This window comes from Procambarus clarkii, chromosome 49, assembly GCF_040958095.1.
Source record: "Procambarus clarkii isolate CNS0578487 chromosome 49, FALCON_Pclarkii_2.0, whole genome shotgun sequence".
Taxonomy (NCBI): Eukaryota; Metazoa; Arthropoda; class Malacostraca; order Decapoda; family Cambaridae; genus Procambarus; species Procambarus clarkii.
In genome coordinates this window covers 30,238,954-30,266,255 of record NC_091198.1, presented here as the reverse complement: position 1 = coordinate 30,266,255, position 27,302 = coordinate 30,238,954, and the positions used below count along the sequence as shown (strand labels likewise).

At 48.0% G+C, this 27,302-nt stretch overlaps 1 protein-coding gene across 1 annotated transcript in view; it reads right to left on the bottom strand.

Moving 5' to 3' along the window:
* LOC123763353 (uncharacterized) overlaps positions 1-27,302 on the bottom strand; it is a 132,992-nt gene that overhangs the window by 76,542 nt on the left and 29,148 nt on the right. Inside the window, exons 3-4 of the mRNA XM_069303306.1 lie at positions 2,241-2,399; positions 1,104-1,215 (exon numbers count right to left, since the gene is read on the bottom strand). Of these exons, the coding sequence (XP_069159407.1) occupies positions 1,104-1,215; positions 2,241-2,399 (271 nt within the window). The remainder of the gene's footprint in view (positions 1-1,103; positions 1,216-2,240; positions 2,400-27,302) is intronic.

Here is a 27,302-nt window from a genome sequence, read left to right as displayed (position 1 = left end):
AGTCCTGAACAGTGGACTCCGAACCGTGTTTCTCTCCCCCGGAATTATGTCGGAAATTCCAACATCAATTACTAACCCCTGACATACCTAATTAAATTAGTTGAGTCAGGCATTTACTAATAATGCTAATATTACTATATTTACCAAAAAGGGAGTACCGGGTTATTCTCATGCAACAATGGGAAGGTATTGCATCAGCCAAGGAATCCAATACCTAGTATTTCCCTTCATGAAAATATAATGTTACCAGTTTAAAAGTTGAATACAAAAGAAAGTATTTATTTAAGACTGGATATAAGAGTAAATAACGAATATATAATGTCTTCCTCCTCCAGCTGATAATAAAATCAGCTGAAAACTGGATGCGTCCAGAACGTATGAAGGGGAGGAAGCGGGGCACTCTACGCACGACATCAGTATGCACATAGCTTCGAGACGTACAGATGTACCAGTTCTCACTATACAAGATGCCATACATGTGCCCACAATAGGTAGCCGAGGACATGCCTAAGCGAGTTCTGCAGATCTTTCACGGATATAAAGAAGTGCCTACTTTCCCGGTTGATAAATAAGCTAAGTGATCACGAATGTTATAGTTCAAATGGTTAGGCAGCCGGCTACCCACCCAAAATGGGTGAGCATTAATTATTAACTTACCAGTCTCCCTTTGATCATATGACCCTGGGTTTATTATTATATGTGATCTCGAGGAAGTGGAGATAGCTGCCACGAATTCTTTCCTACCCCATATGTGTCTGGACGCCATATCATCTGAGGATACTCTCTGTGGCTTACTTGTTCAGGACGGTTGTATGACTGGAGAATCAACTGTTCATCTCTAACAGCTCAACTGTATATTTTCTTTGTACTTACATATGTAATAGTAGACTAACCATGATAATATTTTAGTAGACTATTGTTATTTTCATTGGAGTTTGAGATTTAAATTACGTATATATAAACCCCCCCAAATAATGTGGAGAGGATAACACCCAGTAGAAGAAACAATTTAAATACAGTCCATTTCATAAATTCAGTCCATTCTCTATATATAATAAGTTTCAAATACATTTAATACATAAATAATGATCATAAATATCTGCTGGAAAAATTTCCCACAACTTGCCTGTCTTTAAAAAGGTTTGAACGACCTTGCAAAACGGAAGCCGTTGCCGCCGTTACATCTACCACCGTCACCATCAGCACCATCCACGTCTGCGGCTCACCATAACAAAAATATAAGTGATAAAACCGATTCCAAATTAAATTTATGTCATGAAATTGACAATTGTTAACAAAACTTATGTAATCAGTATTAAGGCTGAGGTAACCGTACACATATCTTTAAATCATTGTATATATTTAAATTTATGATCTTCTGAATGTATACCTCATTCTATCAGCATCTGAATGTATGCCCAAAGATAAATATTTTTGTTGGGGAATAGGAAGCCTGTGTTCATATATAATTTAGGTCTATATAGGATTTTTTCCACGGTCAAACCCCAGGAAGTAATACCACAACAGTTGCCTAACTCCCAAGGTTAGGCAACTGCCGTTATTCATCATTTATGGCTTCATGAATACCAGCATCAGGTGAAAGGAAACTTGTCCGAATATTTTTTCCACCAAGGGATCCAACGTGAAATTCTCACTTTTCCGCCGAGAATGTATCCACTGCTATACTTTATTTAACATTTCTGAATGAGTGTTCATTTTAGTGTAATCTGGAAGTTTACGAGTAATGCAATTTGTATAAATTGCCTTATTATAATTTTTGTTATGAATATACATTTTTAACAGATCTTCTCTAGGCATATTTTTTTCATACATAATTTACTGCAAGCATTCTTTATTGTAACAAACTTATGAATGTACATCCTATTCTAACAAAACTTCTCTGATGTAGTCTATGCTCTCAAGATCTACGTGCTGACGGGGAGGGGTGTGGGGGTGAAGGGGGTGATGTGAATGAGGCAGATCATATCTGTACATATTCGTATGAATGTTGGAAAATGTCTTCTTTCTGTGTCACGTCTCTGATCTCCAGGACCCCACCATTACATCACAGCATTTTGTCCTGCCTGTTAGTCACTCTGCCTCCCCTACAATGTGTGGCCAGCTGAGGTTTCTTGTATTACTTAATCTTTTCTTTTCACGAGTGGCGTAAGGTTGGAAACACAGCTTTACATTAGCTTCTACACTCTCAAAACTACTCTTATTTTTAACTTTGTTCTTACCATGACTGTGAATGGCTTGAGGAACCCAGTGATGTCTGACTGAAAGATTGGTCGCTTGCAGATGAGCTTGCTCTCGTCCATGTAGAGAGGTGTGCTGAAGTCTATGGCCAGGAACCTCTCTTCACTCTGACTCATCACCGTCCCTGTCATATCCACCTCCTGCAGTCCCAACACCAACTTTTACAATCTTGTAAATCTCTCCAACATCAACATACATCATGGAAATAACATTTTAAGCTCTAGTGCATTTTAATCTTGGAAAGAGAAATAGTGACAATATTATAACTGATTTTCGTGAAATGAGAATAATTACAGTAAGAATTTGATCGAAAATACCAACATACTACCAACATGTGCAGATGGACTACTAGAAAGTACCAACATGTAGTGCTGGTCCACCAGAAAGTACCAATAAGTAGTGATGGCCCAGAATAAAGTACAACATGTAATGATGGACCACAAGAAAGTACCAATAAGTAGTGATGGACCACCAGAAAGTAACAACATATAGTGATGGACCACCAGAAAGTATCAACATATAGTGATGGACCACCAGAAAGTAACAACATGTAGTGATGGACCACCAGAAAGTAACAACATATAGTGATGGACCACCAGAAAGTAACAACATGTAGTGATGGACCACCAGAAAGTATCAACATATAGTGATGGACCACCAGAAAGTAACAACATACAGTGATGGACCACCAGAAAGTATCAACATATAGTGATGGACCACCAGAAAGTAACAACATGTAGTGATGGACCACCAGAAAGTAACAACATATAGTGATGGACCACCAGAAAGTAACAACATATAGTGATGGACCACCAGAAAGTAACAACATGTAGTGATGGACCACCAGAAAGTATCAACATATAGTGATGGACCACCAGAAAGTATCAACATATAGTGATGGACCACCAGAAAGTAACAACATAGTGATGGACCACCAGAAAGTAACAACATGTAGTAATGGACCACCAGAAAGTAACAACATAGTGATGGACCACCAGAAAGTATCAACATATAGTGATGGACCACCAGAAAGTATCAACATATAGTGATGGACCACCAGAAAGTATCAACATATAGTGATGGACCACCAGAAAGTATCAACATATAGTGATGGACCACCAGAAAGTATCAACATATAGTGATGGACCACCAGAAAGTATCAACATATAGTGATGGACCACCAGAAAGTATCAACATATAGTGATGGACCACCAGAAAGTAACAACATGTAGTGATGGACCACCAGAAAGTATCAACATATAGTGATGGACCACCAGAAAGTATCAACATATAGTGATGGACCACCAGAAAGTAACAACATATAGTGATGGACCACCAGAAAGTAACAACATATAGTGATGGACCACCAGAAAGTAACAACATATAGTGATGGACCACCAGAAAGTAACAACATATAGTGATGGACCACCAGAAAGTAACAACATATAGTGATGGACCACCAGAAAGTAACAACATATAGTGATGGACCACCAGAAAGTAACAACATATAGTGATGGACCACCAGAAAGTAACAACATGTAGTAATGGACCACCAGAAAGTAACAACATATAGTGATGGACCACCAGAAAGTAACAACATATAGTGATGGACCACCAGAAAGTATCAACATATAGTGATGGACCACCAGAAAGTAACAACATATAGTGATGGACCACCAGAAAGTAACAACATATAGTGATGGACCACCAGAAAGTAACAACATATAGTGATGGACCACCAGAAAGTAACAACATATAGTGATGGACCACCAGAAAGTAACAACATATAGTGATGGACCACCAGAAAGTAACAACATGTAGTAATGGACCACCAGAAAGTAACAACATATAGTGATGGACCACCAGAAAGTAACAACATATAGTGATGGACCACCAGAAAGTATCAACATATAGTGATGGACCACCAGAAAGTAACAACATATAGTGATGGACCACCAGAAAGTAACAACATGTAGTAATGGACACAAGAAACATTTTCATCATAATTTCTAGACTCTGGAAAAAGGTAAAGTAAAAAACTAAATGTAAATATTCCTAGGCCTAATATAGCATTTATGTACAATATTATGCTCAAGATAAAGTGTATGAAACCTGAGATTACTAGGATAGGTTAGGTTAGGGTAAGTTTTATAGTTATGTTTGGGTTAAAAGTTTCCAATTTCTTAGTGGTCCATCATTACATATTGATAATTTCGACCAAATAGTTACTATAAGTATTTTCGGAGGATGGGCTGGAATGTTGTGTGTTTTTCTATAATATAGTAGATTGTGAGGCCTCAGATTACATAACATGGTGCTACCTGCAAACATGAATATGCGATGTTTTTATTACTGGAATCATAAACACCGACTAAAAAAACTTTAAATGATGTTAGCAGAACTGACGTAATGATACGTTGGCAGCCTCATATCGATCGATGTTAATTAAAAAATTTGTTATTATAGTTTTCATATTGCAACCTTTTCATTAATGTTGTTACAATGTAATTTGGCTGTATGACATTATTCAAACACTGTGACCGTCATATACGAACCTGTGCCACCATATTTAGCTTCTTTTAAGGATGTGATTAGTCGTTTATTTGAGTATTACTTCTACGTGAAATGTTTTATTTATTCGGCAAGAAATGCTGATCATATTTCCATAACCTCGGACATACATTCTTTCATTGTTAGATGACTCAGTTGGAGCACCCTGTATGGGTGGCAGCACCGTTTGAGGAGTCTGTTTGAAACTTGTATTCGATTAGTTTCTTGGAGACTAGAAAGGCGAAGAACTCGGAGGTGACATAATGGCGGTGTACAAGTGGATGGATGGTCATGACAAGAACATAAGGTTAATGGTAACTGCAGAAGGCCTATTGACCCATACAAGGCAGCTCCTATTTATAAGCACCCAATCCCACTCATATACGTGTCTAACCCACGTTAGAAGCAATCAAGGGACTCCACCTCCACAACGTTGTGCAGCAATTCGGTCCTCAAATCAACAACCCTGTTACCGAACCAATATTTACCCTAGGTCTTTCCTAAACCTAAACTTATTCAATTTATATCCATTGGTTTGTGTTCTGTCTTGTGTTTATACTTTGAATACCCTATTAATGTCCTTTGTTATGTCCATTCATCCACTTGTACATCTTTATCATGTCACCCCTAATTCTTCGCCTTTCTAGAGAATGTAATTTAGGCTTTATTAATCTTTCTTCATATGATGCTATAGGTCAAAAAGAAACTTTGAAGTTCGCATAGCAAGGCAAGCAAAGCCAAATCTTAAAGGGTTTTTCAGTTATATTGAACAAAGATTAGGGATAAAATAGGTCCATTACAAACTGAGACAGATATTATTACGTATAAAGACAAAGAGATGAGTAGTATTTATAATAAATATTTTATCTCTGTATTTACTAAAGAGGAACTTAACATTATACCTTCAGCCAAACAAGTCTGTGTGGGTGGGGAAGAGAATAGATTGATTAGTTTAGCAGTTACCAGGGAGAAAGTTATTAAACAAAGTGAAACTGAAGCCAAACAAATCCCCGGGGCCAGACGAAGTGTTTTCCAGGGTGCTTAAGGAATGTAAAGAGGAGCTTTGCGAGCCAATGTCTACCATATTTAACAAATCATTAGAGTCAGGAAGAGTGCCAGATTCGTGGAAGGTTGCTAATGTGGTACCAATTTTTAAGAAAGGAGATAGATCACTTAAGAACAAAGGGAATATTAATTGGGTAACAAATGTATCAACACATAATAGATTTTCTGGTTAGCGTTTCCCAAACTCCATTAATACCCTAGCAGTTCTTCCATCTGTCGTTGAATCCTCCATTGAAGTTGTTGTGATTCCCTCCATAGAATCATCCTTTGTTTTGGTACTGGTGGTCTCGATTGTTTCTGTAGTAGTGATTGTTGTCATTCCAGCCTCTTTTGTTGTCGAGATTCTTTCATCTATCGATGTAGTTCCTGCCTCCTCTGTCGTTGTGCTCTGTTCTTCCTGTTGTTTTCATGGTATCTGTTGTTGGCGTTGCCTCTTAGGCCTGCTCGTGTCTTGATTATAGGCTGTGTCTGGTGCTCTGTTGTTCTCCGGATTCTGGAAGAAGTTACCGTTATTCTTGTTATCATTCCTATCGTAGTTATTCTCCTACTGGTTCCACCTTGGTCTGCTATCTGACTTTCCTCTGCTCGTTCCAGGCCTGCTATCTGCGCCACCTGTGTTTTGTCTCCACTGGTTGTTCTGGTCGTTTATTGCCCGAGCCTCCTTGTCGCTGCAGTAGTTGCTGTTGCTGTCTGTCCCTTACTCTTGTTTTGCCTGCTTGCAAGAGCACTGATCTTGGTATTGTTGGTTGCTGTTGTAGCAGTGGTATAGTTTCCTGGTTCTAGTCGTGGCTATCTTCGAGGATGCTTGTTATCGTATTGAATATTCAGGTTATCGTTCCCTCTTGAGGGTTTGATATGAAGTGGTCATATCTATGGTTTGATTGCTCAGAACGAATTTCTTGGCTGCCATCATAAATCTTGTGGTACCCTCCTACCTTGGGGCGAGATCTTCGTCTATAACTTTCTCATATAAATTTTCCCACCAGAAGATTGGTTTCAAAAGGTAGATAATTTCCGCTTCTTTAGGTGGCAGTAAGGTCACCAGAGGGTATCCTGTCTCAGTGACCATTATTCTATTGCAAATTATTGTCAGTTCACTTTCTGGTAGTAAATCCTTGTCGTACGTTTTGAAAGATAGATAGGCATATGCACCTGTGGCTGGTCCTGACCAAACCCATCTATCCTTACAATTACCTTGGAGGCAAACAGGTAGAAGAGCAGTCCTGCTCTTATCGTTGGCTGTCTTGAAAACGTGATTGTCCCTGGCATCTATCGATTTTTGGATGTAAGAATCCGTCAGGGCTGCTCGTAGCGTCTCTGGAAGATTTTGGGGCTGGAATTGTACCAGCCTTTGCTGGTACAATTTCAGCGACGACCAAGAGATAAAGCCTTCGTTGGCATTATCTCTTGGTCTCTTCTGCCTCGCCTGCTAGGTGTTCATTGATCCCATTTCCTGGTCCTTACAATCCATGCTGTATCAAGTAAGTAATTATAAAAAAGAAGGCACCAAACCGGGAAGGCTATGTAGCACCATCAAATGCACGGGATAATCAGAGGGCGCTAAATACCACCAAGGATGCCAATACGAGAACAGAAACGCATAAGGCGAATGATATCAAAAGTATCCGAGTCACCAAGAATACTATCGAGAGACAAGCGACCACGGGGGACGGTCGGAAAACAAGACATATGCTCGTCCCGGAAGTCAGGACATTCAACAAGGATATGCACGACAGTAAGAGGGACAATGCAATTAGGACAATAAGGAGCAGGGCGGCGCTCCATCAAGTGACCATGAGTTAAGCGAGTATGGTCAATACACAACCTCGCCAGAGCCGTTTTCCATCGCCGGTTACGGTGGTAGGAGGACGGCCACGAGGACACACAACTTTTAAGAGAACGTAGTTTGTTACCAATAACTGATGACCAACAAGCCTGCCAACGGGTAAGGATGGAGGAATGGATAACCGGGTAAAAGTCGGAATATGGAATACCTTTACGAAAGATAGGACAAGAGCAGACAGCCTCCCTGGCAGCAGCATCCTCACGATCATTTAAAGACACCCCAATATGGCTGGGAACCCAACAAAACTCAACCGACTTAAATTTACTATGAACAAGAAACAGTCAATGCTGGATCTCGACAACCACTGAATGAACCGGATTAAAGGACCCAAGAGCCATGAAGGCACTACGAGAGTCAACAACAACTACAAAGGAAGATTGACAACGAGAAAGCAGGAGACGAAGAGCATAGAGAAAAGCATAAAGCTCCACTGTGAAGATGCTAGTCTCCGGAAGTAAGCGACACATAAGTGTGATCAGGAAAAACAACAGAGTACCCAACACCGTCCGCAGACTTAGACCCATCAGTGAAGATAGAAACGGAGTGGGAGTGAGAAGAAAAGTGCTCAAGGAAAAGGTGTTTTAGAACCGTAGGAGGGGTTAAAAGCTTTAGGGAAGCGGGTCAAGGACGTACAAAACTGCGGAAGGGGGACTCTCCACAGGGGCAAAGAAGGAACTACACGAGGAGAAATATTAGAAATACAAACGGAAAGAGAATCCTGTAAGCGAGATAACCGGACAGAAAGAGGGAGGCAGTGAAGAGGAAAAGGAACCGCAGGAGGGGTAAAAGTTAAAGCACGACAGAGGCGAGAGGAAGGATGTTGCAAGGACCGCGCTAGGTAGCGAAGACAGTAGCGATCACGGCGGTCCTAGAGAGATAGGAAGCCAGTGTCAACATACAAGCTGAGGACGGGAGTTGAACGAAAGGCACCAGAACTGAGGCGCAACCCAGTATGGTGCAAAGCATTAAGACGGTGAAGAGTCGAAGGAGAAGCAGACGAGTAAGCAGGGCAACCATAATCGAGTTAGACAGGACGAGAGAGGAATGTAAAGCAAGGAGTGTGCTCCTATCCGCTCCCTAAGAAGTTGGTCTTCGCAGCATAAGCAGTACGAATATAGACCTCCAAGTTCACCAGGACATCTGTCGTGCTGCGGCACTTGTGGAAACCAAATTGAGAAGGGGAGAGGAGGTGATGGTGTTCCAGGAACCACATCAGACGAACGTTAACCGTACGTTCAAGGAGTTTGCAGGCACAACTTGTGAGGGCAGTAGGGCGAAATTCCTTAGGGGATGTTCCAAGAGACCCTGGTTTGCGAACAGGGAAGACAACGGCATCAAGCCAATCCTCAGGGACTGACGACGACTCCCAGATCCGATTATATAAACTCAGTAAATACTGAGACGTGCACGGAGGGAGATGGCGAAGCATCTCATAATGAATACCATCAGAGCCCGCCGCTGTAGAACCGCAGAGGGCCAGGGCAGAACGAAGTTCAGAAAGAGAGAAGGGATCGTTATAGGGAAGTCGAAGACGAGTGCAGAAATCTAAAGGACGAGACTCAAGGACAGGTTTATGAAGAAGGAAAGATTGGGGAAGATGAAGACCAGAGCTAACAGAAGAAAAGTGGGAACCCAGTTCGGTAGCGACCTGCAACGGGTCTGCCACAAGAGTACCACAGAGGTGAAGGACCGGTGAAACATCGGGAACAAACTTACCCGCTATCTTGCGGATACGCTTCCAGATCTGTGGCAGAGGAGTTTCGGACGTAATGGTGGAGACATACTATGCCCAGCATTCACGTTTAGCCGTACGGATGGCCCTACGGGCCACCGCACTCACCTTCCGAAAGAAAAGAATCGGCCCTCTATCGATGGCGGTGTCTCTTCCAGGCTGCACGCTTACAGCGAACAGCAAACAGCCCGAGCACAGTCTGCATTCCACCAGGAAATGCACTTCCGTGGACCCAGAGAGGAAGAGCGAGGAATAGAGCGGAGGGCAGCATCAATAACAGTGTCATGAAAAAGGAGGAGAGCGCGAGGGAGAGGCAGAAGGGAGAGGTCAGAGAGAGCAGCACCGAGGGTAAAGAGGTCTCGGTCCACTTTCGCAAACTGCAACCTAGGGAAGGAGAGGGGAGGGCGAAAAGAGAAAAAGGTAACAGGGATGGGGAAATGGTCACTGCCATGGAGGTCATCAAGGACCTGCCACGTGAAATCTAAGTAAAGAGAAGACGAACAAAGAGAAAGATCAAGACAGGAAAGGGTGCGAGTTCGAGAGTCCAAATGCGTGGGCTTACCAGAATCCAGAAGAGACAGGGAAGAAGAGAGGATAAACGGCTCAAGAAGGTGACCCCGGGTGTTCGTCAGAACATCACCTCAAAGAGAATGACGACAATTGAAATCACCCAGCAGGAGCACAGGCTCTGGCAAGGAGTCCAGTAGGTGTTTCAGATCAGGAAGAGAAAACGGGACACTCGGAGGGAGATAAATGGAACAAATAGTGTACCATTTCCCCACAAAGATACGAGCAGCAGAACAATGGAGAGGCGAAGGAAAAAGTAAGGGGACAAAGGGTACATCAGAGCAAATCAAGAGAGCAGAAGAGTTAGGAGCCCCAGCAACAGCTAGGGTGGGGGAGAGAAAGGAATAGCCACGAAAGCGACCAGGACGAGCACCAAGCATCGGCTCCTGGAGACAGACACAAAGTGGCGAAAATCGCAAAATCAGAAGTTGGAGTTCAAGGAAATTGGCGTAATAACCCTGAACGTTCCATTGGAGAATAGACATTGACGAGAAGAGAAAGGACAACAACAGAGAACAAGGAAGAAAGAAAGGCGAAAGAGCAACATAGCACGTTAAAGAAGATCAGGGTCTGGATCAGGGTCAGCAAAGTCAGGGTTAGGGGGCATGGGTAAACTGAGCAAAGATGAAGGGAAGGAAGCGGGAGAACAGACCAGAGGTGGACAGGCGGGGTCTGGATAAGAGGGAAGAGGAGGAGGCAACCGAGAGTAATAGTAAGGACAGCAGCAGGAAGAGGGGGAGTAGAAAGAGGGGAGCGCACCTCAGTAAGGGCAGCAACCGAGAGGGAAGCGGGGGCCAAAGAAACCTCCATAGCAGGAACAGGGGGCGCAACCACCGAAATGGGAGGGGAAGGGGCGATAGAGTCAGAAGTAGGGGCCGAGGAAGAAAGTGAAGCCTTCTTATCCGCCGGGGAGGAGGAAGGAGAGGAGCCAGGCTTACGCTTCTGACTTAAAGAGACAGGTGTCCCAGCAAGAACATATTGGGCAACGGATTCCAGCGTCTCAACAGGAAAAGCTGAATGAGAGCACACACGACGGCCGTTAGGAGAGCGATGGACATCAGCCAACACTGACAGGCAGCAGGGAGAGTCAATAGATGGAGGAGAAGGATGGGAAGGAGGATCGGAGGGAGACGAGGAAGAAGACACAGGAGACATGACAGACTGGGCAGAAAAAAGGGGAACCAAAGACAGAGGACCTAGAGGGGGGACCCTTCGGGACAGAACTCAAAGGAACAGAGGAGGGGGCAGTAGGCGTATCAGGGTCCAAGGCCCGGAAACGGTTGTGGGTCTGAGGAAGGTGGGAAGGACGAAGAGAGGAAGAGAGCAACACACGAGCATAGTTAGCATGAGGCGGGAGCCGGCGAACCTGGCGCCTCGCCTCAGGAAAAGATAAATGCTCCCGGTACTTCAAGTTGAGGACGGCTGCCTCAAGCTTATAATGGATACAGGCACGGGAGAAGGTAGGATGGGCCTCACCGCAGTTGAGGCAGCGAGCCTGGAGAGAAGTGCACTCCGACTTAGAGTGACCATCGCCCCCACACAAAAGACAGAGACAGACAGTCCCAGAGCAGCGGAGGGCACCATGCCCAAACCTTCAACACTTGCTACAAATCCTAGGAGAAGGAATGTACTCCTGGACAGAGCACCTGGCACCAGCAAGAATGACAGGGGATGGAAGGGTCCTACCATCAAAGGTAACCTTCACAACCCGAAGGGGTTGACAGCGACGACCACGAGGGGGACGAGTAAACGAGTCTACCTGGAGGACAGAATGGCCATGGGCATCAAGGATATGCCAAATATCATCGTGGCAGACCTACAGATTCCGAACACCGGTCGCAACATGGGGCGGGAGGAGAATAGTGCCAACACTGGCATTCAACCGAGCGTTCTTTGAGACCCGAACAGGGATCTCGCCAAGGCAGGATAAGGCAGCCAAGTGGGAAGCTGCATCCTGAGAAGGAGCAGCAACGACACGTGTACCAAAACGAGTGGGGTTGAAGGTAACAGAGGCTTCCACAGAATCGACAACATGCCAATGGAGGGAGAAATCGTCAGGAGGCGCAGAATCAAGAGGGAGGAGATCAAAATATTTGGCCCATGAAGCGGAAAGAAACAAGACCTGATATGCATCAGTATGGGAAGGAATCAAGCGAGTGCGGCCGTGGCGTGGACGGAGTTGAGAACCCCCAGAGAGAGAGAGGGGTTAAAAGGCGTAGTAGTCATAACGAGAGACTTGGCCGCACCAGGGGACGAAGTGGTCACCACTGGGGGCTTGAGGCTCGACCCAACCACAGAGGAGGGAGGGGAGCTGGGGGAAGACGTCAGGAGGGTCAAAGGAGGAGCAAGGTCGGGGCCCAACGCAGCGGGGCCTACAGAGCCCGGTCTTCCAATTCAGGCCAACTTGGGGGCTTGGTCGCCCACCCCACGAGCCTGAGAGGGTACAACAGAAACATTCAATGACATACAGACGAAGAGTGACAAATTCATCCACGAATATGCCCCCATACCCACCATGGAGCCACAATGAGAGGCAGGACACCCAACAGGAAGCTATCGCCGATCATGCCGGGGCCCCTTAGGGGTGCGTCGTGAGTATATGCCCCACAAACGCCACCTTAAAAACCGTCAGTCCGTCGAGATCGGGTTCAGCGACGAAAGGGGGATTGACAATAAAAGTATCCCCTCGCTTGAGATGTTGTGTACTACAGTTCTGTGGGTGCAAGAGTATGCCTCCTCAAGCACCCGGGTGTCAAAATAGAAGAAGTCCAATGGAATAACCTAAACAAGCAAAAGATCAGCAGGAAACGACAAGCAGGTAGGAGAAGAGGGGGAGAAAAACGAAACAGAAGGAAAAGGAAAAGTCGTTCAGCATAATTAGAGAGAACAGCAGCCAGAACACAAGGCCACAAAAGGACAGAGAACTGTCCAAAGGAGCATCACACTCCGGCAGCCGCCCACCAAGCCCCTCTCACGGCGTCAACGGGTTGAACAGGGAAGGGGGCATGCTGTATCAAAAAAGATTTTGGACGAGATAAACACTTCGGGACTTACTTTACCTTGTTTGAATCCATAGATTGCTGCGCGTTCTATTAGCCCTTACTTTACTTTTCCCTTCTCTGGCATGTCTCATATACTCCAGTTCTTTTCTAGGTGAGATCTGAAACCCATATGGCCTACGGAGATGGTTCTCCTTCTGGAGATCCGTCATTAGTAGGGAAAGGCGGGGGACTATTTCTACCTTGACTGGGAGACGTCCTTAACCTCTGATATATACTCCTTCTTTGCTAGATAACTAAATTGGTGCCCCCCATTTATGGGTGGCAGCACAGTTTGAGGAGTCTGTATTAAAGTTGTATTTGATTAGTCTGTTGGAGACTAGAAAGGCGAAGTTACATTCTTTAGAAAGAAGAAGAACTCAGAGTGACATAATGGAGGTGTACATGTTGATAAATGGGCATGACAAAGGGAATATTAATTGGGTACCAAAAGTATCAACACAATAGATTTTCTGGTTAGCTTTTTGTTAGCTTCTTCACTCCGTTAAAACCTTAGCAGCTCTTCCATCTGTCGATGAATCATCTTTTGTAGTTGTGATTCCCCACATAAAATGATCCTTCGTCGCGGTACTGCCGGTCTCGATGGTTCTGTAGTAGTAATTGTTGCCATTCCACCCTCTTTTGTTGTCGAGATTGTTCCACCTATTGATGTAGTTCCTGCCTCCTCTGTCGTTGTAATCGATGTTCCTCCAGTTGTTTCCGTAGAATCTGTTGTTGGCGTTGTTTCTGAGGCCTGTACTGTCTTGATTATAGGGTATCTCTGGTCCTCCGCCAGGTGCTCTGTTGTTCTCCGGATTCTGGAAGAATTTACCGTTATTCTTGTTACCATTCCTATCGTAGTTATTCTCCAATTGGTTTCATCTCTGTCTGCTATCTAACCTTCATCTACTCGTTCATAGCCCGCTATCTGCGCGACCTGTGTTTTGTCTCCACTGGTTGTGTCTCCTCCTTGTAGCTCTGGTTTGTGACCCATGCACCTTAGTGCATGGGTCACAACAAGCTAACTAGTTAGCTAGTTAGCACTATATAAGTAATAGTGGAGGAGGAGGAGGAGGGGAGGGAGAGTCAGTATTAGTTGTGGAGGAGGAGGGGAGAAAGAGTCAGTAGTGGTTGTGGAGGAGGGGAGATAGAGGTAGCCGTGGTGGTGGACTCCTCCACTGCCACCTCACACCACCACTCCTCCACTGCCACCTCACACCACCACTCCTCCACTGCCTCACCACTCTCCACCACTGACACTCACCACTCTCCAACACTGACACTCACCACTCTCCAGCACTGGCACTCGCCACTCTCCAACACTGGCACTCGCCACTCTCCAACACTAACACTCGCCACTCTCCAGCACTGGCACTCGCCACTCTCCAGCACTGGCACTCGCCACTCTCCAGCACTGGCACTCGCCACTCTCCAACACTGACACTCACCACTCTCCAACACTGGCACTCACCACTCTCCAACACTAACACTCACCACTCTCCAACACTGGCACTCGCCACTCTCCAACACTGGCACTCGCCACTCTCCAACACTGGCACTCGCCACTCTCCAACACTGGCACTCGCCACTCTCCAACACTAACACTCGCCACTCTCCAACACTGGCACTCGCCACTCTCCAACGCTAACACTCGCCACTCTCCAACACTGGCACTCGCCACTCTCCAACACTGGTACTCGCCACTCTCCAACACTGGCACTCGCCACTCTCCAACACTGGCACTCGCCACTCTCCAACACTGGCACTCGCCACTCTCCAACACTGGCACTCGCCACTCTCCAACACTGGCACTCGCCACTCTCCAACACTGGCACTCGCCACTCTCCAGCACTGGCACTCGCCACTCTCCAACACTGACACTCACCACTCTCCAACACTGGCACTCACCACTCTCCAACACTAACACTCACCACTCTCCAACACTGGCACTCGCCACTCTCCAACACTGGCACTCGCCACTCTCCAACACTGGCACTCGCCACTCTCCAACACTGGCACTCGCCACTCTCCAACACTAACACTCGCCACTCTCCAACACTGGCACTCGCCACTCTCCAACGCTAACACTCGCCACTCTCCAACACTGGCACTCGCCACTCTCCAACACTGGTACTCGCCACTCTCCAACACTGGCACTCGCCACTCTCCAACACTGGCACTCGCCACTCTCCAACACTGGCACTCGCCACTCTCCAACACTGGCACTCGCCACTCTCCAACACTGGCACTCGCCACTCTCCAACACTGGCACTCGCCACTCTCCAACACTGGCACTCGCCACTCTCCAACACTGGCACTCGCCACTCTCCAACACTGGCACTCGCCACTCTCCAACACTAACACTCGCCACTCTCCAACACTGGCACTCGCCACTCTCCAACACTGGTACTCGCCACTCTCCAACACTGGCACTCGCCACTCTCCAACACTGGCACTCGCCACTCTCCAACACTGGCACTCGCCACTCTCCAACACTGGCACTCGCCACTCTCCAACACTGGCACTCGCCACTCTCCAACACTGACACCACCACTGAGCCTCACCTCTCCATATATGGAGAGGTGAGTATATGTATATATGAAGGTATAGGTATATATGAACAGTGTTGACTGACGGTTACTATATGAACATTGATGACTGACGGTCATATATGAACATTGATGACTGGCGGTTCATATATAGACAGTGTTCACTGACGGATCATGTATGAACAGTGAAGACAGACGGATCAAGTATGAATAATGTTGACTGACGGTTTATATATGAAGAGTGTTGACTGACTGTCATATATGACTGGTGTTGACCGACGGTAACCACAATGTCGGCAACAGACACACACGGATATTTTGACGAGCAACATCGAGCTGACTGACGAGCTGACATTTGTTAGAGTGGGTGGAAGCAACTCGTTCTCGCAAATTTAATAAGTCAATATTGACTTATTAAATATGTGCATAGGTGACATACTTAACATAATAGTTTCCCTTGAAAAGCTTCATAGAAAACACCGACCTTACCTAACCTACTTAGTATGTTAAGATAAGCATCTTATTGCTTCGTAATTACAATTATTACCTAACCTATAATAGGTATAGGTTAAGTAATAATTGTAATTACGAAGCAATAAGATGCTTATCTTAAGATACTAACAAGGTTAGGTAAGGTCGGTGTTTTCTATGAATCTTTTTAAGGGTATCTATTATGTTTAGTATATCACCTATGCACGTAGTTAATAAGTCAATATTGACTTTACGAATTTGCGAGAACGGGTTGGTGGAAGAGCTCGTAGCACTTGAAGCACTGCTGGATCTCATGGTATCGTTCCTTTTTTACTTGGTGGGATTGTATTAGTAACCCCAAGCAGTAGAACCCTTGTGTGGCAGCTTGGGTCGCTGCAGCTATGGTTGTCAAAGTAATCTTCATTGATAATTTGTCAGTCCTGCAGAACGCAAGGTTGAATTCACCCAGGTTCAGATTTTCTTCATCGATATTGTCCATAATATTATGTTGCGGTCGGTGAGCGATCCACTGGCTGTTCCTGCTGGTAAAAACTGTTCTTCCAGCCAGGAACTGACTTGGGAAGAGAATATAAGTGGTGCTCCTTGCCAAGTATGGCATCGTTGATCAAGAGTTTTTCTAGCTCTTCCTCACATGAAAAGGAGAGCACGAAATCATCACCTTCCTGAATAATGTCAGTGGGTGTGATGCCGGTAATGTACTCTGGACCTTAAGATTATTGCGTCTCCAGAAAGCTCGACTTTAAAAATCCAACTTAAAACAAAACTAACGCGGAAAAAGTTATTATACAATATTTTTAACATGTGGAATATAAATATAACTTCCAAATATAACACAATTGGCCGTTCCTCGGTGGCTTGATTGTCTTAGCTGACAGACTGGCTCTGAGGCGGCCGGGTCAAACCCTGCCCCAGACAGTCCCAGTGCTGTCTGTGTGGGATGACCTTGCTGCTGACCTTGGCTTAACTGTCTGGGTAGGATGTGACTGCTGACCTTGGCTAACCAGTCTGGGTGGGATTTGACTGCTGACCTTGGCTTAACTGTCTGGGTGGGATGTGACTGCTGACCTTGGCTTAACTGTCCAGGTGGGATGTGACTGCTGACCTTGGCTAACCAGTCTGGGTGGGATTTGACTGCTGACCTTGGCTAACCAGTCTGGGTGGGATGTGACTGCTGACCTTGGCTTAACTGTCCGGGTGGGATGTGACTGCGGACTTTAGCAGTCTGTGTGCAATGTGCGTGTGTGCTGACCTTGGCTTATCTGTCTAGGTGGGATGTGACTGCTGACCTTGGCTTATCTGTCTAGGTGGGATGTGACTGCTGACCTTGGCTTAACTCTCTGGGTGGGATATGACTGCTGACCTTGGTTTAACTCTCTGGGTGGGATGTGACTGCTGACCTTGGCTTATCTGTCTAGGTGGGATGTGACTGCTGACCTTGGTTTAACTCTCTGGGTGGGATGTGACTGCTGACCTTGGCTTATTTGTCTAGGTGGGATGTGACTGCTGACCTTGGCTTAACTCTCTGGGTGGGATATGACTGCTGACCTTGGTTTAACTCTCTGGGTGGGATGTGACTGCTGACCTTGGCTTAACTCTCTGGGTGGGATGTGACTGCTGACCTTGGCTTAACTCTCTGGGTGGGATATGACTGCTGACCTTGGTTTAACTCTCTGGGTGGGATGTGACTGCTGACCTTGGCTTAACTCTCTGGGTGGGATGTGACTGCTGACCTTGGCTTAACTCTCTGGGTGGGATGTGACTGCTGACCTTGGTTTAACTCTCTGGGTGGGATGTGACTGCTGACCTTGGCTTAACTCTCTGGGTGGGATGTGACTGCTGACCTTGGTTTAACTCTCTGGGTGGGATGTGACTGCTGACCTTGGCTTAACTCTCTGGGTGGGATGTGACTGCTGACCTTGGTTTAACTCTCTGGGTGGGATGTGACTGCTGACCTTGGCTTAACTCTCTGGGTGGGATGTGACTGCTGACCTTGGTTTAACTCTCTGGGTGGGATGTGACTGCTGACCTTGGTTTAACTCTCTGGGTGGGATGTGACTGCTGACCTTGGCTTAACTCTCTGGGTGGGATGTGACTGCTGACCTTGGTTTAACTCTCTGGGTGGGATGTGACTGCTGACCTTGGCTTAACTCTCTGGGTGGGATGTGACTGCTGACCTTGGTTTAACTCTCTGGGTGGGATGTGACTGCTGACCTTGGCTTAACTCTCTGGGTGGGATGTGACTGCTGACCTTGGTTTAACTCTCTGGGTGGGATGTGACTGCTGACCTTGGCTTAACTCTCTGGGTGGGATGTGACTGCTGACCTTGGCTTAACTCTCTGGGTGGGATGTGACTGCTGACCTTGGCTTAACTCTCTGGGTGGGATGTGACTGCTGACCTTGGCTTAACTCTCTGGGTGGGATGTGACTGCTGACCTTGGGTTAACTCTCTGGGTGGGATGTGACTGCTGACCTTGGCTTAACTCTCTGGGTGGGATGTGACTGCTGACCTTGGCTTAACTGTCTGGGTGGGATGTGACTGCTGACCTTGGCTTAACTCTCTGGGTGGGATGTGACTGCTGACCTTGGCTTAACTCTCTGGGTGGGATGTGACTGCTGACCTTGGCTTAACTGTCTGGGTGGGATGTGACTGCTGACCTTGGCTTAACTCTCTGGGTGGGATGTGACTGCTGACCTTGGCTTAACTGCCTGGGTGGGATGTGACTGCTGACCTTGGCTTAACTGCCTGGGTGGGATGTGACTGCTGACCTTGGCTTAACTCTCTGGGTGGGATGTGACTGCTGACCTTGGCTTAACTCTCTGGGTGGGATGTGACTGCTGACCTTGGCTTAACTGCCTGGGTGGGATGTGACTGCTGACCTTGGCTTAACTGCCTGGGTGGGATGTGACTGCTGACCTTGGCTTAACTGTCTGGGTGGGATGTGACTGCTGACCTTGGCTTAACTCTCTGTGTGGGATGTGACTGCTGACCTTGGCATAACTCTCTGGGTGGGATGTGACTGCTGACCTTGGCTTAACTCTCTGGGTGGGATGGGACTGCTGACCTTGGCTTAACTGTCTGGGTGGGATGGGACTGCTGACCTTGGCTTAACTCTCTGGGTGGGATGTGACTGCTGACCTTGGCTTAACTCTATGGGTGGGATGTGACTGCTGGCCTTGGCTTAACTGTCTGGGTGGGATGTGACTGCTGACCTTGGCTTAACTGTCTGGGTGGGATGGGACTGCTGACCTTGGCTTAACTCTCTGGGTGGGATGTGACTGCTGACCTTGGCTTAACTCTCTGGGTGGGATGTGACTGCTGACCTTGGCTTAACTGTCTGGGTGGGATGTGACTGCTGACCTTGGCTTAACTCTCTGGGTGGGATGTGACTGCTGACCTTGGCTTAACTGTCTGGGTGGGATGTGACTGCTGACCTTGGCTTAACTGTCTGGGTGGGATGGGACTGCTGACCTTGGCTTAACTGTCTGGGTGGGATGGGACTGCTGACCTTGGCTTAACTGTCTGGGTGGGATGGGACTGCTGACCTTGGCTTAACTGTCTGGGTGGGATGGGACTGCTGACCTTGGCTTAACTGTCTGGGTGGGATGGGACTGCTGACCTTGGCTTAACTGTCTGGGTGGGATGGGACTGCTGACCTTGGCTTAACTGTCTGGGTGGGATGGGACTGCTGACCTTGGCTTAACTGTCTGGGTGGGATGGGACTGCTGACCTTGGCTTAACTGTCTGGGTGGGATGGGACTGCTGACCTTGGCTTAACTGTCTGGGTGGGATGGGACTGCTGACCTTGGCTTAACTGTCTGGGTGGGATGGGACTGCTGACCTTGGCTTAACTGTCTGGGTGGGATGGGACTGCTGACCTTGGCTTAACTGTCTGGGTGGGATGGGACTGCTGACCTTGGCTTAACTGTCTGGGTGGGATGGGACTGCTGACCTTGGCTTAACTGTCTGGGTGGGATGGGACTGCAGACCTTGGCTTAACTGTCTGGGTGGGATGAGACTGCTGACCTTGGCTTAACTGTCTGGGTGGGATGGGACTGCTGACCTTGGCTTAACTGTCTGGGTGGGATGGGACTGCTGACCTTGGCTTAACTGTCTGGGTGGGATGGGACTGCTGACCTTGGCTTAACTGTCTGGGTGGGATGGGACTGCTGACCTTGGCTTAACTGTCTGGGTGGGATGGGACTGCTGACCTTGGCTTAACTGTCTGGGTGGGATGGGACTGCTGACCTTGGCTTAACTGTCTGGGTGGGATGGGACTGCTGACCTTGGCTTAACTGTCTGGGTGGGATGGGACTGCTGACCTTGGCTTAACTGTCTGGGTGGGATGGGACTGCTGACCTTGGCTTAACTGTCTGGGTGGGATGGGACTGCTGACCTTGGCTTAACTGTCTGGGTGGGATGGGACTGCTGACCTTGGCTTAACTGTCTGGGTGGGATGGGACTGCTGACCTTGGCTTAACTGTCTGGGTGGGATGGGACTGCTGACCTTGGCTTAACTGTCTGGGTGGGATGGGACTGCTGACCTTGGCTTAATTGTCTGGGTGGGATGTGACTGCTGACCTTAGCAGGCTATGTGAGTAGTAGCTATGTGGTAGCTACTATGTAGTGAGTAGTAGGCTATGTGAAGGCGTAGCGAGGAATGGCCAAAAAAAATTCTATTCCTCGCTGAGTCACGGGGTTTTCAGGTGAAATTAGTCATTCCTCGCTGTGTCACGGGGGTTTTCAGGTAAATTTTGTCATTCCTCCATTTGTCTCCTCCTCCATATGAGTTCCAAGTAAATAGACTTACCACTCTGTTACACTCGTTTAAGGCCAAATAATCTCCGAGATTTTAGGAGTTTGCTAAGAAAAATTCAGGGGGGTAAAGTCCGCTCCCTGCTTTACTAAGAATAAACTCTACAGGCATAAATAAATATTTTAAATAATTAAATATAAATATATATAAATATATATAAATATATATATATATATATATGTCGTACCTAATAGCCAGAACGCACTTCTCAGCCTACTATTCAAGGCCCGATTTGCCTAATAAGCCAAGTTTTCATGAATTAATGTTTTTTCGTCTACCTAACCTACCTAACCTAACCTAACCTAGCTTTTTTTGGCTACCTAACCTAACCTTACCTATAAATATAGGTTAGGTTAGGTTAGGTAGGGTTGGTTAGGTTCGGTCATATATCTACGTTAATTTTAACTCCAATAAAAAAAAATTGACCTCATACATAGAGAAAAGGGTTGCTTTATCATTTCATAAGAAAAAAATTATAGTAAATATATTAATTCAGGAAAACTTGGCTTATTAGGCAAATCGGGCCTTGAATAGTAGGCTGAGAAGTGAGTTCTGGCTACTAGGTACGACATATATATATATATATATATATATATATATATATATATATATATATATATATATATATATATATATATATATATATATATTAGTATATTTTGGTAGCAGTCTTTCCTGTAGACATATATTATTAAATATGACCGAAATATATATATATATATATATATATATATATATATATATATATATATATATATATATATAATATATATATATATATATATATATATATATATATATATATATATATATATATATATATGAGGCATAAATAGATATTTTAGACAGAATGCTTTAAGTAATATTCTTACTTACAAACGAATGTATATCTATATAAGTAACTAAAAATTTAGCATTACCCGGCTACATGAGACACTATTAATTACCCGGCCTACCCCTCCCACCCCCAGTGTTACCTTACCTCACGCCCCCTTCCCTTCCCCCCTTCCAGACGCCGCCGCCGAGTCTTCCTCACTGTTGTAATATCAGGTCGGCCCCCCCCCTACCCTCAGCCCCCCCCCGCCGACCTTACCTCACACACCCCAACCTCATACTCCCTCATCGTTCATTCATATTTTCTTACAGCTATTTATGTGGCATTTTTTAGACATCGTAATGTTTAGACATCCTTTTCTCACAAAAACATATCAGATCTGTTTTACAAAGATACAGAAAAATCGAGACATCTCAATATGTCCCCCAGATCTTCAACACTTAAGCCATTAAGTTGCCCCAGGCTACATGCCCCGAGGCCCATAATACCTGACTCATTCAACTACCTGCCCGCCGTCCGTCAGTCATTGCCAGCGTTCACCACCATAATAATTTATATATTCAATAGTCATTATTAATAAAACGTACTTTTTTATTCATCTAATTTTAGTTTACACAAGTATATTACAGTATTTTAATCCCAGTATTGGCCAAACAATATTGGTAAGAATAAAAGCACCCAAAATGCTCACTCAGGGGCACACTAAAAGTTATCATGCTCGTTCAGGGGCCCCTCAGCCCGCTTAAGACACATCTGTGAAGTAGACGGTACCGCTCCTGTGCCAGGTAAGTCCACTAAAGGCTTACCATAGCCCGTGTTACTTGGAACTTTTAGTGCCCAGTAGCCGAGTCTTAAACAACAACATCACGCTCTCAGTCAACATGCATTCTTCAGCCTGTTCGCAAGTTCCCTCAGCCTGTTCGCATGTCCCTTCAACATGGCTGTTTGTCCTCTCTGTTTATCCCCTCTAAACAGCGAAAGAGCACACTTATGTGAAACGAGTTGCGTTTCATGCTCAATAGAATTGACGATCAACCTGTTACAAGAATGCAGAATATATTGCCTTCAGGGGAATGGACCAACATCACCAGGACATTTTGACATTATCTGCACTAGTTGCGGCCAATGATTCCGTCCTCTGCCTCTGGGGGGGCGTGGACGTCGGGCTCTGGCTGCCAGTAGCTGTTTGTCGCTGACTGGTGGTGGTTGCTCGTTGCTGTGGGGCGCCAGCTGACTGAGGCGGAGGTCAGCAATATGGCGGCGGCTGGTGGTGGCCGCATCCGCCGTGTGAATACTGCTCGGCTGGAGTTCTCTGCACCGGTGGATTGGGAACTAGTGGCGGCTGCGCTTTTGGATGTCCTTCAGGTGGATATTAAAGATCTCCTCGGTCTCGAGAAATTTTCTCCCACTCGCGTGGCGGTGACGTTTGCCACGTCACCTGGATACGAGCGGTTTGTGGGGTGTTGGAACGAGCGGACGACTCCCCTTCCTCATTCGGCTGTGTCTGTGACTGTCTCTGATCCGTGGGGGTCCACTGACCTTTGTGAGTGTGCACGGGGTACCTGTTACGTTTCCAGAGGTGGAGCTTTCTTCTGTGTTTACGAGGTATGGTATGGTGTTGCGTCATCGGTACAACTTGTTTAGTGCCGGGCGGCTGCGGGGCCTCCGGCTGGGTACTCGCACGCTGCATATGCGCCTCAAGGAGCCCATCCCCTCCATGGTTATGTGCTGTGGTCTTCCGCTCCGAGTTTTCTATCCAGGGCAGGCCCGCACGTGCTTCCGCTGTGGGGAGGAGGGCCATGACGCTGCCCAGTGTGAGGTTCCTCGACTGGAGACTGCTTCTGTCTTCAGTGTGGGGGATTTTCCCCCCCTCCGTGAGGATGGTGCATCCCTGGCTGGTCCTCGGCGTGGGGGTGTGAATGGTGGTGCACCTGCGACTGTTGTGCCTGGTGGTGCACCTGCGACTGTTGTGCCTGGTGGTGCACCTGCGACTGTTGTGCCTGGTGGTGCACCTGCGACTGTTGTGCCTGGTGGGGCACCTGCGACTGTTGTGCCTGGTGGTGCACCTGCGACTGTTGTGCCTGGTGGTGCACCTGCGACTGTTGTGCCTGGTGGGGCACCTGCAACTGTTGTGCCTGGTGGTGCACCTGCGACTGTTGTGCCTGGTGGGGCACCTGCGACTGTTGTGCCTGGTGGTGCACCTGCGACTGTTGTGCCTGGTGGTGCACCTGCGACTGTTGTGCCTGGTGGGGCACCTGCGACTGTTGTGCCTGGTGGGGCACCTGCGACTGTTGTGCCTGGTGGTGCACCTGCGACTGTTGTGCCTGGTGGTGCACCTGCGACTGTTGTGCCTGGTGGTGCACCTGCGACTGTTGTGCCTGGTGGTGCACCTGCGACTGTTGTGCCTGGTGGGGCACCTGCGACTGTTGTGCCTGGTGGTGCACCTGCGACTGTTGTGCCTGGTGGTGCACCTGCGACTGTTGTGCCTGGTGGGGCACCTGCAACTGTTGTGCCTGGTGGTGCACCTGCGACTGTTGTGCCTGGTGGGGCACCTGCGACTGTTGTGCCTGGTGGTGCACCTGCGACTGTTGTGCCTGGTGGTGCACCTGCGACTGTTGTGCCTGGTGGGGCACCTGCGACTGTTGTGCCTGGTGGTGCACCTGCGACTGTTGTGCCTGGTGGTGCACCTGCGACTGTTGTGCCTGGTGGGGCACCTGCGACTGTTGTGCCTGGTGGTGCACCTGCGACTGTTGTGCCGGGTGGTGCACCTGCGACTGTTGTGCCTGGTGGTGCACCTGCGACTGCTGTGCCTGGTGGTGCACCTGCGACTGCTGTGCCTGGTGGTGCACCTGCGACTGCTGTGCCTGGTGGTGCACCTGCGACTGCCGTGCCTGCTGGTTCGTCTGTGCCTGTAGTGTCTCCTGTGCCAGCTGCGGTGGAGGACGTGGCTGCTCCTGACTCCCGTCTTCTACTTCCGGTGGATGTGGAGGTGCATCCTGTTCCTGGTGCTTCGTTGGTGAATGGGCGTGGTGTTGGGAGTGTCGTCTCGTTGCCTCCCGTTGTAGGCGATGCTTTCACTGAGGGTGATGGAAGCGTCGTCGTTGGTGCCGGCGTTCCTGTTGCATGCATTGCGAGTCCGCTTTCTGCTCCCCCTGCGGGTGCGTGCCATGAGGGGGCGTTGACCTCCCTTGCTCCTCGCCGGAAGCGCGTTGCGGGGGCGCGCTCACGCAGTCGAGAGCCCCCTGGCAAACGGATTGAGGCTTCGCGGAGTTGTGCCTTGGGTGGTGCCCCCCCCCCCCCCTCCTCCTCCTAATTCTCCTGTGTCTGATATGGATTCCGGAAGTGATGCAGTGCCGGTTGGCAGCAAGAATTCCTCGTCGGTGGTGGACGTTGGTGATACCTGGTCAGTGGCAGCGGGGTCTCGGCGTGCTTCGCTGGGTGATGCCGGCACTGTCCGCCTCCTGTGGGATCAGAGGCCAGGCATTATGGTGGATTCCCCGACGGTGGGGCGGCGGCAGTTTGAGCCTCAGGATGATGACGGCGCCTCTGCAGTGGGTGGCTCTGTGCCCTCTGGTGGTCCTGGAGGGGCTGGGGGTCATTAATGGGTTCGATGGCGCCTGCTATTGTTTGTGCGTCTTTGAATGTTCGTGGTCTGAATGCTTTGGCGGTCCAATTGGGCCTTGTGGATGTGCTTCGGGAGCAGCGGGTGGATGTGGCTCTGATCCAAGAGCACAATGTTCGGGATGTGTCTGTGTTGCAGGGGTTGTGCGCTGAGTATCATGTTGTGTTGAACCCGCCGAGGACGTCCTTTGGGGGAACGCTGATGTTGTTTTCGCGGAGGGCATCCATTTCCGTGCTTCACACGGAAATGGATGAAGAAGGGCGGGTCTTGTTTGTTCGGGCTGAGTATTTGGGGGTTGTGATTCCGTTCTTGACAGTGTACGCCCCTTCTGGGGTGGCGCATCGTCAGGACCGGGAGCTGTTTTTTCGGGAGGGGCTTTTGCCATACCTGCGGCATGATACGCGGGATTTGATCTTTGGGGGGGATTTTAATTGTGTTACGTGTGTGAGGGATTGCTCTAGTGCTCACCCTCGGAATGTTTCGGCCGCTTTAATTGAGGTTTTGCGTGCGTGCGGGTTTCGCGATGCGGCTGTTTTGTGTGGCGGCTCGTTGGAGTATACCTTCGCTGCGCGTGGGGCGAGTTCTAGGTTGGATAGGTTCTATGTTTCTGGTGGGGAGTGTTCGGTTTTTTATTTTCGCATGGTCCCAGTGGCTTTCTCGGATCATTGTTTGGTGGTTGTCCGGGTTGGTGTCCGGAGTCAGGTGCGGGTGGGGCCTGGGTGGTGGAAACTCAATTGTCGGTTATTGCGTTGTCCACGTATTTGTGCGCAGTTTCGGGCCTGGTGGGTTGGCATCGTTGCCCGGAAGGCTGATTTCTCCTCTTTGTTCGTTTGGTGGGAGTGGTGTAAGGTGGAGTGTCGGAGGTTTTTTTGGGATTGTTGCTAAGCGGGAGGCTGCCGGGAGGTTTGGTCTGCTGCGGTTCCTTCAGGCGCGTTTGTCTTCTTTATATGTGCGGTTGAATGCTGGGGTTGACTGCTTTAGTGAGATTGCTGAGTGTAAGGAGCGTATTTGTGATTTGCGTGCGGTGTTGGCTGACGGTGTTCGCGTGCGTGCTCGTGTAGCTGAGCGGGTGGATGGGGAGAGGCTCTCTCCCTTTCTTTTAGGGAGGGAGAAGGCTGCTAGGGGTTCCGTTCTTCTCAAGGGCCTTCGGCGGCCTGATGGGTCTGTGATTTCTAGCACAGAGGGTGTTCTGCTTACCGCGCGGCGGGAGTTGGAGGCACTCTATGGGGAGGTGCATGGTGATAGTGTGCTCGCGGGTTCCTTTTTGGACAGGTGCTTCCCCGGTTTGTCGCGCTCGGAGTGTGACCGGTTGGTGCAGGATGTTTCCACGGTGGAGCTCCTGGAGGTGGTTCGGTCGTTTCGTTCTGGGAGAGTGCCGGGTGCGGATGGCCTGCCCATTGAGTTCTACCTTACCTTTTGGGATGTGTTGGGGGGGGGGTGCTTTTGGAAGTAGTGCAGGCGTGTTTGCGTTTGGGTGCTCTGCCTGATTCCTTTTGTGACGGGATCGTGCGGCTGCTCCCGAAGCCGGGCGATTTGCAGTTGTTTTCCAATTGGAGGCCTATTACGCTCTTAAATGTTGATTATAAAATTCTTTCTAAGGTTTTAGCGCGTTGATGTCGGGGTGTCGTTGCGTCGGTGGTCTCTATGGAGCAATTTTGTGGTGTGCCTGGCCGTGCCCTGATGCATTGCAATGCCTTACTTCGTGACGTGCTTCTCTATGCGTCCGAGTATCGGCTTTCGGCGGCTATGATCAGCTTGGACTGGTCCAAGGCCTTTGATCGGGTGTCTTTAGAGTTTGTTTTTAGTGCTATGGAGAGGCTTGGTTTTCCGGTGGTGTTTGTGGGGTGGGTCCGTTTGTTGTATGTCCGGAGTCGCAGTCGCGTTTGTGTGAATGGGTTTTTTAGCTCATTTTTTCCTATTTGCCGTTCCGTTC